The 16,488-nt window shown below is 42.7% G+C and overlaps 1 protein-coding gene across 1 annotated transcript in view; it reads right to left on the bottom strand.

Moving 5' to 3' along the window:
- Nucleotides 1-16,488, bottom strand: part of LOC311004668 (NACHT, LRR and PYD domains-containing protein 1a allele 5-like) — a gene marked incomplete at both ends in the record, with an annotated part of 35,231 nt that overhangs the window by 10,510 nt on the left and 8,233 nt on the right. Inside the window, one exon of the mRNA XM_083996839.1 lies at nt 12,699-12,875. Within this exon, the coding sequence (XP_083852965.1) occupies nt 12,699-12,875 (177 nt within the window). The remainder of the gene's footprint in view (nt 1-12,698; nt 12,876-16,488) is intronic.

Genomic DNA, 16,488 nt, shown 5'->3' with positions numbered 1-16,488 from the left:
AATGAGTATATGTCTTTTTTAATAGTAGCATAATATTGTCTTTCAGCATTAACCTATTACAAACTTTCATGTCATTTATGATGAAAAATACCACAACATTCCCCCCTGTGTGACTGGTCAAGTCACAAACAATCCCAATTGATGAATTCAACATGTCAACCTACGTGTAGTCATGGATTCCACCCTTAACTAAATCGGGACAGAAGGAAGTCCAACATAAATCAAAATAATGACAGAGTCCATAAAAGTAATACATCAGACATCAAACCCAAACCAAAAATAAAATACACACAATACGAGAATCTTCAAAACATGATAAATGATGACAATTACATGTTTCTCCTCAAGGTTCTTAAAACTTAGTTACAAGATTATAATCCCTTTAACACAAAATATAATAAAAAGAGTGCTCAAGTGACAAGAAAATGAAATTGTGCTCTCGTGAAAAAGATAGATATATAAAAGCATGCAATGTTTCCTTCACTTATTCATCCTTCAAACCTTGAACTGTCTACATGATTCAGACAAAATGAAGTATGCCACAGTGGTAGCATTCAAGAATCTTGGCGACACGATGTCTACCCTTATCCTCTTCTTTCTCTAAACCCCATTTCACTCTCTCTCTGTATTTTAACTTTACAATCCTCTCCCTCTCTGCACGTAAGTACGCTTTGCATACAGGTGAAAGGGTCTTGACTGCTTCCCTAAAATCAGTACACTCCATTCTCCTGAATCTTTGCTCATCTGTTTCTTCTTCAAGGCGAGCTCTAGCCCAAGGTGCCTTCTTCAGATAAGCCTCCTTTACACATCCTTGATTACTAGGAGACTGAGGATCCTGAACCCTTCCTGCAGTATTTACAAGCAGGATGGAAGGCTCAGGCCTAGTTGGTATGATTGCTCCCGTACGAGGGGTTCCTTCACTCTGAGAGACCCTTCCAGCTTCCTCCCTTCTTTGGACGTCGATGCCATGTGATGTACCTTCACCCCCATTATCCCAATCAGATGCACTGACTACGGATGGGTGTGGTGACATCTGAGATTGGGCAATCCCCATCTCTCGTTGCATCAGCGTAAGCCATCCTCCATTGATGTTGTAAAACGGGTATCCTAGTTGACTCTAATTCTCTGCATATCCTGGCACCGGGAATGGACTCGTGGTCATCGCATTTGGTGGGAGGTGTCGATCTTGGCCACCTGGTTGGTTAGTTGGTTGGCTCTGAATTCTCTGGTTTGGATTGAAATAAGGCTGGTTCTGTCCACCCTCGTTACTTCCCTGCCTGGCACTTCCACTTTGGTCAGCCATGTTAATCTATATGGACAACAAATAAAGATTGATTAGTTCATCTTTCCAGCTTTCAGAATCATTCTGATAGTTCTTCCGTTCTTCTAATGCCTTCATTCCTATTGCTACTATAAAAGATCCCTCATAAAGTGTAGATCTAATCTTATATGGCTTTATTAACATCTCAAAAGCTTCTGTTCCATATATTGACACGATTTCATGAGTACTGAATAACAGCGAGTTCTGATAATGCACTGACACAATTTCTATTTGATTTTTGCATTAATTGATCAGTGCATTGATCATTGTCACAGCTCATCCTCATGTTTATTACTGCGTCAATTTGGCATCTTTTTGCAACTGGCAGGGTTTCAACAATCGAGCGTCCAAATATCCTTACCACTGTTAGATTATACATACAGCTTCTCACATAAGTAAGGTTAACTACTTCATTTGCTGGTATTTGTTCATGTTTAATAGCCAACAATCCTGCTGCCAGTGCACAATCAGCTGTTAGTTGTCCAGTTTTAATTTCAACATGATTAGAGATTATTATATAGTAGATCAATATGAGAAGTGCTACTACTGCACCTCCTCTACATAAAATGTATTTATGTTTTGGCTTTCTTCCAGCTGTTCTTTTCCTCCATATAATCACGCTCTGTGTCTGTTTTAATGTAGTTATAGTAGCCTGTTTTGGTCTTTCTCGGCTTTCTGCTTTAATTTGTTCTAGTTTAACATTATTGTCAGAGGGTCTTTGTTCCTCCTGCATTTTGCTTTAGTGCCAGTCTCTTAGAACGTCTTTCTTTCACTATTTCTTCGGGCTGCGTCTGGTCCTGCAGGGAGGCGTGGCCGTCCCTTAGATTCCCCTGCGATTGGATCTGTCCCTGCGGGGAGGCGTGGCCGTCCCCTTCTGGTTCCTGTGGATCACTTGTGGCTCCAGGTGGTCTCTCTGCTTTGCAGCAGTGGTTCAAATGATACCAGAGAGTCTTACCTTCTACTTTCAAAGCAGTAGGTGTTACTATAATGACTTTGTAAGGGCCTTCCCTTCTTGGTTGATTCCACTTGCGTTTAAACACCCTCAGGTAGACCCAGTCTCCTGGTTCAATACTCTTGAGCGGTTCTGGAATGACAGCTTCTCTGTTCTCCACTGCTCCTTTGACCTGTTGAGATATAACCTTGTATATTTGAGTCAGCTGCTGTAAATAACATGTCAATTCTCTTTCACATTGTTCAAGTGGTGGACCTTTATACGGGCCCCTGAAGAAGGGGACCAGCATTGGTCTTCCAGTAAGCATTTCATGCGGTGTTAGATGTGTCATTCGGTTAGTTTGCATTCGCATTCCCATTAGTGCACAAGGTAACGCATCTACCCAGTTCAACCTATACTGGCTGTTAGCAATGATCTTTGCTAACTTAGATTTTAACACTCCGTTAGCTTTTTCCACAATTCCCTGTGATTGGGGATGATAGACACAGCCAAACTTTTGATTTATTCCCAACATTTTACACGCTGTTCTAATGGTATTAGCCACAAACGCTGGACCGTTATCCGACGAAAGAAAATCTGGCACGCCGAACCGCGGGAAGATGTCGCGACATAAAAATTTCGCAGTCGATTTTTGATCTGGTCCTTTAGTGGGGACAGCTTCTACCCATCGGCTGAATCTGTCTATCACCACTAGGATGTATCTATATCCTCTTATCCGTTCTGTCATGTCAATATGGTCCATTACTAAATGCCGAAAAGGACCATCCGGCGGTGGCATGTGTGAAATTGGCGCTGAAAAACTTTTTCTAATATTATGACGCCCACACACATCACATTCATGCAACACTCTTTCCACAGTACTCGCTAAGAAAGGTGACCACCAGACATTTTGTATTCTTTTTATCACCTCCCCCCTTGCGCAATGGTCAGGGCCATGCGCATCACGAATAGCTACCTTTAACAATGCACTTGGTATTACAAAATGTCCATGAATACTTCTCCATAGTCCCTCTTCAGGACCAGAGGCGGTTTTAACTGCACCTCGATTCTTCCAGACAGACTGCTCATATGGACCAGCCCTGTCTTGAGCAAGTATTAAAGACGCCACATCAGCTAGAGGTGGATCATCTTCAACCATCAGCATGGGACCTATAGTTTCACTAGCTGCTGCTTGTTTAGCCATTTCATCTGCTACTGTAAGTTGTTACCCTTAGCAATCAATGAGTTTGCCTTCTGGTGGGCAGCGCATCTTATAATAGCAACCGCTAAAGGGAGCTGCATCGCCATCAGAAGATCAGCAATAGCCTCAGCATGCATAACAGGTGATCCATCTGCTCGGACAAAACCTCTTTGCTTCCAAATACTACCATGCACATGACACACTCCATAAGCATATTGTGAGTCTGTATATATGTTGACACGTTTGTTTTCACTGAACTTACACGCAGCAGTCAGCGCTTTAAGTTCTGCCAACTGTGCTGAACAAGGTTGTGGTACTTTAATTGCTTGTTGTTTTTCGAACGTACCATCATGTTTGAGTTCCACAACAGCATAACCTGCGTGGTTACCCCTGACATCTCTGAAACATGATCCATCCACAAATAAAGTTAGTTCAGCCTCAATTGGTTCATTATACAGATCATTCCTAGGTTTCAAAAATGTGTCAGTTATCTCTACACAATCATGAGGAGAGCCCTCCTCAGGTAAAGTTATGCGGGTTGCAGGGTTGGCTGTCTTGCAGCGTTGGATCGTTAATTCTGGTGCTGACAAGATAACTTCCTGGCCTGCGTTAAGACAAATCTGGGACTCGTGAGCAGGGCATGCAACTGATGCGTTGTATATAATAACACCGGGTGTCCCATAGTCAAAGTTGAAGCTTTTTGAAAAGCAAATGCAGCTGCTGCCAATCCCTGATAACATGGGGGCAGTCCTGCTTCAACAGTATCCATCTTTGTACTATAATAAGCCAAGGGTTGTTTCACCAAACCCGCATCCTGCATCAATACTGCACAAGCGTATCCATTTCTCTCAGCAACATACAAATGAAAAGGTTTAGAATAATCTGGATGTCCCAGTGCTGGAGCAGTCTGTAAATCTCTCTTTAAAGCTTCAAATGCCGCTTCGGCCTCATCAGTCCATTGTAACTGAGCACCACTGTCTTTTTGTCCTGCAGCATGAATAATTGCACGCAGTGGAGCTGTTTTAAGAGCATATTCACAGATCCATGGTCTGCTGTAACCACACATTCCCAAAAACGTTAACATCTGTGAAACTGTCCGTGGTTTTGGTGATTTAATTATCACTTGGAGTTGTGAGGGGGCTATGAGCCTCTTATCTCCACACAATCTCCTGCTAAGATACTCCACCTCCTGACAGCAGAACTGGAGTTTCTCTTTGCTGACCTTATGACCCTGTTTTGCAAGCGCAGTCAGAACAGCCAGGGAATCCCTCTCACACTGCTCCTTCGTTGGGCTGCATATCAGAATGTCATCCACATATTGTATCAAAGTACTGGTGATATCAAGATGATTCAAATCATCCCTTAAGACTAAATTAAATTTTGTTGGGCTATGTTTATAGCCCTGTGGTAACCTTTGATATTTGTACTGATTATTCTCAAATGTAAAGGCAAAAAGATACTGAGAGTCTGGATGCACAGGCACACTGAAAAAAGCAGAACATAAATCAATGACTGTGTAGTACTTGGAGTCCGCAGGCACGTTGGAGAGCAGGGTGTGTGGATCAGGAACGACAGGCGTCTCAGCCTCCACTATGGCATTAATAGCTCTAAGATCATGTACTAATCGATAATCGTTTGAATTTGGTTTCTTTATGGGGAAGATCGGCGTGTTGCAGGGACTCTTAGTTTTAATCAACACTCCTGCTTCCACCAGACCTGCTATAATGGGCCTGATGCCTTCAATTGCCTGTTGCTTGAGTGGATCATGTCTTTTATATGGCAACATAACATTTTTCCTAAGTGGTACTCGTACTGGTTCAGCTGACTTTACTAATCCCACATCAGTCTTGTGTTTTGACCATAATGTTTGTGGAACTTGACTCAACATGTGCTCATGTTCTAAAGAGAGTGTTAATTGTTTACATGCAACCTCCTGCACTATTACTCTCTGTGTGATCCCATTGTCATTAACATCTATTATTATTTTCTGATATGTTTTGTCAGGGGAAATATACACATTTTCCTTTCCCGTTGACTTCCAATCAGTAATTCGTGATGCAGCTTTTACCATTTCTCCTAATTGATATGACTGAAACTCCCCTCTCACCCACAGTGCCGCGTGAGGCAAGGAACATGAAACCTGAAACCAGGGATGCAGCTCTGTTGGAAGATTTATGACTGCAGCTACACCCTGAGGCCCCTGGTAGATAACACTGCTGGAGAAATAATAAACTTTATTATTCATCAAAGCTTTCCAGCATGCTTCATAATCTATATATTCCTGTTCCTTGTCATACAGCAATGTACAGTGAAGTGGCAGTTCAGGTTCATTTCCTATTCCTAATTGCAACTCCAAACATGCTTTCCATTTTTCCCATTCGTGTGTCAATTTTGATTCAGGGTTTAACTGAAGCCAGTATACAACAGATGATCTACACACTATTTGCCCAGAATTGTATTCTTGGTGGATTTGTGCCATAATTTTACACGGTGTACTTTCATCTTGAAAATCTATCCATAACCCATCTGGAGTACACTTAATATTAGCTTTTAACGCGCATAATATATCTCTTCCTAAAAGATTAACAGGTGTGTTCTTAGAGTACAGTAGTGGAGCAACCACTGTTTTTCCTTCTATTTTCATTAATATTGGTTGGGTCATCGGTATAATTTGACTTTTCCCAGAGAAGCCCACTGTCTTAACAGCCGTGTCAGACAGAGGGATGTTTTCAATTGTTTTTCCGATACAAGAATAACTAGCCCCTGTATCAATCATAAAAGCATAGTTTGTATCGGATATTGTTACTGTAACAATTGGCTCATCCTGAGACTGTCTTGAGACAACGGGTGCCAATAAATTTCTAGTAGGCCTCTCTGGGCAGCCCTATTGCTGCATCTCGTTTGACCATGGAGCATTCTGACACTCATTACGGAAGTGTCCAGGTGCTCCACAGCTCCAACATATGACGTCGGGCACCATTCTTGCTGGTCTGCGGGGAGTGGTCTGTTGTATTAGTGATCCTCTCCTCCTCCCACGAAATGGTGGTCTGAATCTCTCCATAGGCTGTCCCCTAGGACGATAGTCTCTGTATTCATCTTCGTCGTAGTTCACATAACGCGAGGAAGAAATTGTCTGTCCCTCTTGCTGTCTTCTTGGATTTTGTTGAGCCAGTGGATAGGGCCTCAGCACAAATTGTTCAGGTTCTCTTGGCGGTTTAGCTTGTTCTTCAGCTGTCGCGGCTGTAACCACCGGTGTCTGGACTTTTGCTTTATCCTTCTTTTGTTTGGCATTTAACTCATTCAACTGCAGTTGAGTTAGTTTGGCCATCAGATTTTTGTTGGCTTCATTCTCCTTTTGTTTTTCTTTTCTAACGTTCTGCACATGATGAATGATGTGCTCTGAGAATAGAGGCCAATCCATCTTCATAAATCCCACCACATCATCCAGACGTTTTTGCACTTCAGGTGGCAGAGTCTTTTTAACCATCACTTTGAACAGGCTTTTTGTAGTATCATCTTTATTCCACGGACTCCCGGTCTCTTCTTTCCATCTTTTTTGGAAATCACGTAGGAACTTGGACGGACATCCATCATCTTTCAGTGTTTCTCCTTCCAGCTTGGATGGATCCATTCTTTCAGGAAATTGTTTTCTTAGTCCTGCCCAAATATTGTTTCGGTGACCGTTAAACCCGATGGCATCACACGTATTCTCACGCACAACATCTTCCAAGTTAGCATCTTGGAAGATTTCTTCTGTTGTCTGTTTTCCTACTATGTACATCAATATCGACTTCAAATCTCCAAGAGCCAGAGTTATTCCAGAAGTGTTTTGTTCAAAAGCAGTTATAAATCTGCCAGCCCCTTCGTTAAGATCAGGAAGACGTCCTGCCAATCCGATCATGTCACCGAACGACCAGGGCATGTATCTTGGCTTGTTCGGAGGCTTCACCACAATAGGGCAGATGGCATTTTGTTGCTGGGATCTTCCCGCTGCTTGTCCAACCAATTTCCCGTCTCTTAGTATCATGGGTTCTTCAGGACAATCTCGGGCGGCAGCCGGTTTTGAAGTACTAGTTGGGTATTCTTGCTGCTCAACTTCAGGTGGCTGCTCACGTTCTTCATCATCCCATTGATGTACATCAACACATATTTGTTGTTCAGCTCTTTGGGATTTTGGTTTAACATCTCTGGAAGATACGAAAGCTTCTTGTAGCCCATCCAGTTGAATTCTTCTTAAACGTTGCATTTCTTTTAAGTATGCTTGTTGAGTCTCTATTATGGTTTTGTCTTCCATAATCATTGTACCAGTCAGCTCCATCTTCATGTGTGGGGAAGAGTCTTTAACATCGAAATCGACTTTTCTTTTCAATTTCTCATCAACAGTTTTCATTTCTTCTTCCAGTCGTTTTATTTGTTCAGAAATTGTGTCACATGCTTTCGTTTTTTGTCGATAATGTTGTTGGTATGTTACAGGTGACCATTGAGCCTGCTTGCCTGAAATCTCCTGTTGGAATGCATCAGCTGTTCCATACAGGGATTTCCTTCTCACACTGGCTTCACCTCTTTCTTTTTTCTTTCGGTCCAGTGATTGTGTTATAATTCGTTCATACTCTCTTCTGTCTTCCTCTTCCTGTTGTTTAGATGTTCTTGGTATGTTATACATTTTAATATCATTCTGCACTTCTTCCATAGAGTCCACACTGAATGCAGACTGCCTTGATTGTTTTTCTTTTTTCAGTGCAGCTTCATGGGTGGAGCGCATTCTCTTCAGTATGCGCTCATCACGTGACGTATCACTGTCGTCTTCTTCCTCATCAGAGGACGGCTCCTCCCATGACACCGAAAATTTTCCCTTAAGTCCGCCTTTCCTGTCCACTTTAGTTCCTCTGGCTGGGAACTGCCCCACTGAGACTCCTCCCTTATGGACTGTGTATGGAGGGGGGTCTAGATGCAGCGGAGGGGCTGAAGGAGCAGCAGGCTCTTTTCTGCACTTCTCCTTTTCTTTATCAGCCTGTTCCGCAACAATAGGCAACTGAGTGGCACCCAAGGTCTGACGTCGAGCTGCCAAACGAAACCATCTTAACACCTCTCTTTCTTTGGCCCGTTCCCCTTCACGCTTTTTACTTTTATCCAAAGATTTATAATGTTTAATGTTAGCTTCCACTTCGTTGCAACAAGCAATATTGAAAGTTCCCCCAAGAGGCCATTGTAAAGTCCCAGTAATTCTTTTATGCCACGTTTTCATACAGCTTCGTATTTGAGATGCATGATCTGGATGCTGATTTATCACCATCTCTACTGGTGATTGCACCCTGTTTTCCTTCACCGGTTTATTACCCATGCTTTCTGGTGCCTCAGATGTTAAGTCCAAGTTAGTTGTAGTCTCTATCTGTTGTTTAGTTGTTGATTCGTCTGTTTTTATAATACTTATTAAAGCATTAATTCGCCCAACTGTGATACCGTATTTTATTCTTTGTTTGTCAGTAAGTTCAAAGTCTAATTCATTTATTGAATTATGTTCGTCAGGAGCGTTTTCTTTATTAAGGATCCCAAACTGTCCTGTCTCCCACTTGACCTGTCGAGGGATAATTGATATAGTCAGCCGTGGATCTGCTGTTCCACTGTTCTTCCCTGCAACTGTCAGCCCCTCTGGAATAGCCAGAAACGGGGTTAAAGACACACTAGCTCTAGATCTGGGACTCCTACAAAGTTGATCTAATATATAGGACAAGTTTTTAGAATTCCAAATACTTTTTAATGTGTCTTCCCACGGTATAAACGGATAATCCTCTTGTGCTTGATCCAAGCTTTTAAACGTTGTCAAATGCCACAACCTCTGGCTTATTAAATGCTCACTTTGCCAACATATAGCCCTCTTTTTATTTCTATACACGTTCTCTAACCAAAAGTGAGTCCTGATTCCTTGAGTTTCAATTTCACCTTCGTTAAGGGTGATCAAGGTTTCATCAGTTTGATTAGTTTCATCCATCCGTTGAGGATGCTATTTTTATTAATTGCTATTAAGTAATTCAAATCAAATCTTCATTCAAATGCAATTTTATTGTTATGCATATTTGCATTTCGAATTTTACAACAAATTTTCTCAAGTTTAAATTATTGTTAACCTTATGTATTCCTTACTCGCATTCACTTTGTTAGAAGTTAATATTGGTCACTTACTATTCAATTAGTTTATATATTGCTTTTTAACTTTTATTTTTATCACTTTCTTCACAAATTCGTCAGCTCTATTACCCAATGATTTATTTTCTACTCATTCACCCATGAGCCACATTCACTCCAGCACCTAAATCACACTTAGTTTATAGGCACCCCTCTCAAACCAACATCATCCAAAGTTTTTATCTTTACTGATTTATTGCCAAGTTAACAACTTTCAACACTCAGCGATCCTCTTAATCCTTGAGAAATTTCAACTAAATCCTCCTCTCTCCTATCTACTTATTAAAACACAACTCCTCACACTCGGCTAAATTCCTAACTGACATACAAATTCACATGTAACACATTATAACCCAATATTTCTACTTTTCAAACAGATTCTGTCAAACTCACTCACTCTCCCTTTTCATCTCTTCCACACACAGGCTTTACCCACACAGGCTCTTTCTTCTCACACACAAAGCCCCACACACACACACTCTCCGCTGCAGCTCCACACACACCCAGGCTCCGCTGCAGCTTCTCACTCTCTCTCTCTCCCCTTCATTCACATTTCATTTACAACAGTTCACAAACACTTAATCGGTACCGCACACATTCAGATTATATGATGGATTAATATGGAATAATACACGATTAATCGTAGGCCTCTGCGTATATACAATGATCATGCATTCACTTTGCTCACGTCTACCTCGACGGAATATTACCAGTAGCTCTTCACTCGAGCAGGCATTCACTTTGCTCACGTCTACCTCGACGGAATATTACCAGTGGCTCTTCACTCGAGCAGGCGTATCGTCACACGCATCACCGGACCATTATACCTCTAATGGATTTATTTGTCCACACGACAAAAGAAGTCGCCACACGCGACGCGCACTACACTTATTAAATTTGACTATATTTTTCCTAAACCGGTCGCTACCTGCGACTGTGCGCTTACACTCACTTATAGTTTAAATTTGCCACCTGACAAATTACTCATCGCTTCCTGCGATTGCGTGCTGCAAAGCTTGTCCCCTCGACAATAATCGCTTCCTGCAACTGCACGCGTCACTTATTTACACAATCTGAAAGGATGTCAGATTTATAGAGAGAAAGAAAGAAAAAGTAAAGGTGAAGGTTAGAAAAGTCAGAATTCTGATCCAGCCTTAACAGCTTCACTTAATGATTCTAAGGTTCCTTTGAGAGTGAGAGTTGAAACCACCTGAGAGCAGACCACGCATTAATTATTTACCAATTATAATCAAATTAACTTTGCGCGCTTACCTTTTCAATGACTTTGAAGAACGCGTGATCAAACTCTCAGTTGTCTTCTCCTCTCAGCAAACTCCTGGATATAGCTCGCCAAAATGATGAAGATCAGAAAAATGGGCTAAATAACTAATCTTACATCTCACACCAAAAATAAATTCTGGACTCAAAATAACTCGCTGGAAAGGATGGATCCGACGTAGAGTTGTCTTTTATTTTCTTTAACAAGAAAGCAAATGTGACAGTGGTGGTCCTGTCACTATGCCTCCAATTGATCATGTGCCCTGGCTACTTGGCCAAGGGGATGTCCCTTTGGGTGACTGGCAAGCGCGCGTGACTCTTACCCGGGAGGTGTGGGTTCAATCCCCGCCCGGGCCCTCTTCACCTTGCCACATTCTGGCGTTGTTGGCAGGATCCATGTAGCACTAGGGGTGGGTCCATGGATTCCTAATGTGTGGCAGCCTGCGCGGAAGCACGAGGACGTGCTTGTGAAAAGAGGGGGAGAGATGTGACAGTGGTGGTCCTGTCACTATGCCTCCAATTGATCATGTGCCCTGGCTACTTGGCCAAGGGGATGTCCCTTTGGGTGACTGGCAAGCGCGCATGACTCTTACCCGGGAGGTGTGGGTTCAATCCCCGCCCGGGCCCTCTTCACCTTGCCACACAAACAAAGTTCAACCCGAGCCACTTACAGTTACAAAGTTCGAAAAGAAAAGTAACAAAGTATCAGGCTTCATGCAAAGCAAAACCCCAAGACATGCATCAAGGAGTAGTTAAGTGACTGACTCCTTACCAAAAGTTGAAGGCTTATATAGGCCTAGGTCTATTCCCAAGTCGATTCACCACGACTGTTCTCTGAGAGCTCCAATTCCCCTCATCTCCATCCTCACTGACCTAACACTATCAGTTGGGAGACGAGGGGATGGCAACTTCCCTCACAGACCCTGCATAATAATGTGAACCTGCTTGCTAGTTGACCTCTTATCTACCCCTCTCTCTCTTGGGCTGCACATAAGCAGTTGGCTGATCTTTAAGTCACAAAACATACTCCTTTCAATTAGATATACAGAACAAAACATTATATAATCATTTGTGATCATTTAAGATGATCAACATTAAATCTTAAACTAATAGATACATAATGAGTATATGTCTTTTTTAATAGTAGCATAATATTGTCTTTCAGCATTAACCTATTACAAACTTTCATGTCATTTATGATGAAAAATACCACAACAATGTGTCCACCTGATCAGTGATCTCTTTCAGAAAAATCTATTTTAAACAAGACAATTATCAATAATGAGCTGATTGTAGAACATACTGACTGCATGACTCAGTGAGGATTTACTGATCATTGTAAATTCTCTTCAGGATGTTTTCATTCTCTTCTCTGCTGTTCTTCACGGACATGGTGATTATTTGTCTGGCTTTTGGGTTGTTTTCCTTTTAATACCCTGCTTTTATTTTTGCCAATTTAAATTATGACTACTTCTAATTTTACTCACCTTTAAACAGTACATCTCAATTAATTTTGTACTTGATTTGTAATAATGTATTTTTTCAGATTTGTATCCATCTACACCAAGAAATGTGAGTTGTGAAGTGTGTGAGTTGTGAAAGTTGAAATGAGGTTAACAAACTTTTTCATGATGACAAGTGAATTGAGCTGAAAGTGGAGAATCATTATCATCCAGTGCTATATAAAATGCTGTTCATAGTGAATGATTGTACCTGGATCTGAAGATTAATCAGGTTAATTCATAGGAAAAAGATCCACAACCGCAACCATACTGTGAACTGACCTCAGAGTCTCCAGTCTACAGTCTGGACTCTCCAGAAAACCACACAGATCCTTCACTCCTGAATCTTTCACAGTTGAGTTTTCACTCAGGTCCAGGTGTTTGGTGTGGGAGGGGTTGGACTTTAGAGATGACACCAGGGAAGCACAGCTGATTTCTGACAACCAGCAGCTCCTCAATCTTGATAATAAGAGAAGTAGATAAAGATCAATCTGATCAATAGTCTGCCCCTTAGATGAGTGGGGGGACTTTTGTTATCATGGAACATCATACATCTCCCCTTCTACATTCCACATGTACTGTATATGCAGTATATATACACAGTATATTTACAGTACTGTGCAAACGTTTTAGGCGTGAAAAAATGCTGTTAAGTCAGAATGCTTACCCATCATGCAATACCATCAGTGAGGCGTCTGATTGGACCCAAATGTATTCACAACAACACCAAACATTCAGCACAGCATGCATCTCTTTGTATAAACTCAGGGCAGTCTGTCAATATAAAATCAATATCTGATCACGGCCTCATTTCAGAAAGCAGGTTAATGTGTTAATTCAGAGTCAGTTAAATCTTCTTTTTTTTTTGGCAACACTTTACAATAAGGTCCCTTAATTAACATTAGTTAGTGCATTAATAAGCATTAATGAACTGTTTACAGATATTAACAATCATTATTATGTATTAGGAAACACATTAATTAATGTAGCCTATTAGTAAGCAGTTAATTAATGTTTACTACTCAAAGTTACTTTAAGCAAAAGTAAGCGGAATGTTTGTGTTAATATAAGTCTTAAATAGTTATATCTTCCGACAGCAATCACTTATATTGAGTGTTTGGTCTGAAACACGGGTCTGTCAGTCACTCTGCTCTGCTGTAAGCCGAGGAGAAAACTGTCCTTGTATCCTACAACCTTTATCCAATGAGGAGAGAGAACGGCATAAAGGGGCGGTCCTCTCTGTGTGTGCAGCCAAGGGATGCGCGTGAATGTGGTGACGTAGGGACGAGGGCGGGGACTGCTAACTCCATCGGCTGACAAGAAGTTAGCCAAAACCACCAGATCGCTGGGAGCGTGCCTATGTTCCCTCAGCCCTATGTTCCCTCTGGACTCTCTCTACCTATCTGGACTCTGTCTATCTGGCCTGTCTAGCCTCTACCTGGTCTTTTTACTAAACTTAACCAACTCCTTTCTTCATTGCCTAAACCCAACCAATGGTGGGACCAAAGGGCTGTGGGAATAGGGCCTAATTTTCAGTGACAACAAAAGTTAGAAATGAGGGAACATAGGGCTGAGGGAACATAAGGCTGTGGGAACATAGGGATGACCCCAGATCGCTTACTTCTGCTTTAAGATTCCTGTTCATGTCTGAAAATGTACATAATGATTTTGCTTTTTGATGAAAACCGGCGTAGCTACGCCGTTGACGCAGACCCCTATGCGGACCCTACGCCGTAGCCTGACGTGCACCTCCAAAAAAATCCTGACTACGCGTCACGTCGACGCATCGCGACGCGAACCACAAGGACTGTGATTGGTCCTCTCAGAACGTCAGTGTGGCAATTCACCCGTTCAGCCTCGACTGGTCAGACAGACCACCTCTGCAAACGTCTTCTCTGTCACCTGCGCTTCAACATTTGCAATAAAAGCGTTTGTTTTTCAGTTGCCACTGTTTACTGTGACCGGAAGCAACGCGTTCCCTCGACGCAGACCTTCGAATGCTCAACGACGGCGTCGGGTCTACGCCGTAGGTCCGCCGTCGCCGCGACGCAGAAGCATAAACCAGGCTTTAGGGCTGGATCTACTAAGATCCCAGATAGTGGGCGCTAAATTGTTTACGCCCGCTAAAATATTGCGTGTTTGTTAGTGCACGCAAAACAGGTGATCTACTAAGAGTAACCCGCCAAATGAAAACACATGCGAACCGCAGTATTCAAATAAGGGTTTTGCGCGTGGTGATCGTTTCCGCCATGGAGAGTGTGGACAGAGAGCTGGATGGACGAAGGGACAGAATGACATTTGATCCGATGCATACAATGACAGCATGTGTGTTCATCTCTCTTGCGCTCTGTTTAGATTAATAAACACAAATCGCTACAGGGCCCAACTCGTCATACAGTGACGAACAGGCAGCAGCTGCAGCGACAATCACACACCTATAATATGTGTGTGTGTGTGTGCCGCCCATGATCCAGTGGATTAATAGAGAGCTCAGGTGGGACACATGGATCTAAACGCTCTGACCACTGACCAGAGGGATCAAAGACAGGTGAAGACAGCAGTGATGTCTCTCAGTCCGGGACCGGGACTGAGAGACGGAGCTGAGCAGCCAGGTACTGGAGAGGAGAGGAGAGGAGCGCACTGGAGGACAGGCTTGCGGCGTGCGTAACAGCGCATAAAAGACTTTTAACACGGCTGAAAAACTGTTACAGATCCCAGACGTGAGGAAATGCAGAAATGCTCATGGGGCTCTGGGTTACATGCTGCCACTCCGACATGCTGCCACTCCGACATATCGCCATTCCGACATTCTACTATTCAGACATGTCACCATTCAGACATACCACCATTCCGACATGAAAACGTCCTGCCATTCCGACAGTTTCGTCCCACCATTCCGACAAGGCTTTTTTTTTTTTCATGTTTTAAGACATGTGTACGGATGCGATACAGTCAGTGGAAGCTTAATAAATAAACACAAACACAAAGTCTCGCCATTTACAATCACACACTCCGATGTCAGTTTGTAACAATTTCCCTTACAATAAGGATATAAGGGGAACTGGCACAACGCAGTCCTGCTGCAGGCGGATCTAGGCTCGCGCTACTGGTGAGTCCAGGGAAGCAATAATCAAAGTCGCTACTTAGTCTGAGTCTCTGTATTTCACTGAACTCAAAACGCGCCCATCACAGGCGGCATATAATAAACAATTACACACAGATCAACAGAACCCGAAAGCCCTCCCCCCTCCCACTGTCCATTAAGTCCGAGTGGGAATGAGTGTGTGGGTGCGCGAGCGCACTGTCACTGTCCGTGCCGGACGTGTGTGTGTGTGTGTGTGTGTGTGTGTGTGTGTGTGTTCGTGCGTGCGTGTGTGAGTTGACGCGTGGTGAGGGTGAGTGAGAGAGAGTTTGTTTGTCCTACTGTCCACACGGGAGAGACGCCGCGGCTCCGCCGAGGTGACCACCAGTCCTCTCCCTCGTCCCGCTTGGCTGAAAACGGGCTGTGAGGTGTCCAAACGGGCCTTTATGATCCACAGGGTAATCCACCGGGAAAAATAATCACTCTCCTCCCCTCTCACCACGTCACTTCTCCATTTAAACCTTCGATCCCACTAATACACTTTTACGCATTACGCACACAACTTACAGCAAAAAAGAAACATTCATTCATTCATTAAAGGTCCGCACGTCCCAGTGCGCAAACCACAAGGATAATTGATAATTTCCCTGGCCTAATACACAATGAAAAAAACCTGGGGAGAGAACCTGCAAATCAACTGCCCCAGCTGGCCAGGCAAAACCCAGTGTATCACTACAAGTTGTTGCAACTTTTTGGAATTTACTCCTGGTAAAAAGGCTTACAAATATGGACCAGGACGGCTCCATAATATGCACAAAAATCAAAAGGAAACGAAAGGTAACTTTAAAAAAAATAGCAACAGCACAAAGTAGTCAAAATATGTGTTTTACGCATGCCTCTGTGCGTCTGCAGATCTAATTGTCTATAATTAAACTTGGAGCCAGACCCGGCCAGGCTACAGGAGAGATAATAATAATAATAATAATAATA

Source organism: Trachurus trachurus (genome assembly GCF_905171665.1).
Source record: "Trachurus trachurus genome assembly, chromosome: 21".
Classification (NCBI taxonomy): domain Eukaryota; kingdom Metazoa; phylum Chordata; class Actinopteri; order Carangiformes; family Carangidae; genus Trachurus; species Trachurus trachurus.
This window is presented reverse-complemented; position numbering and strand designations above follow the sequence as displayed.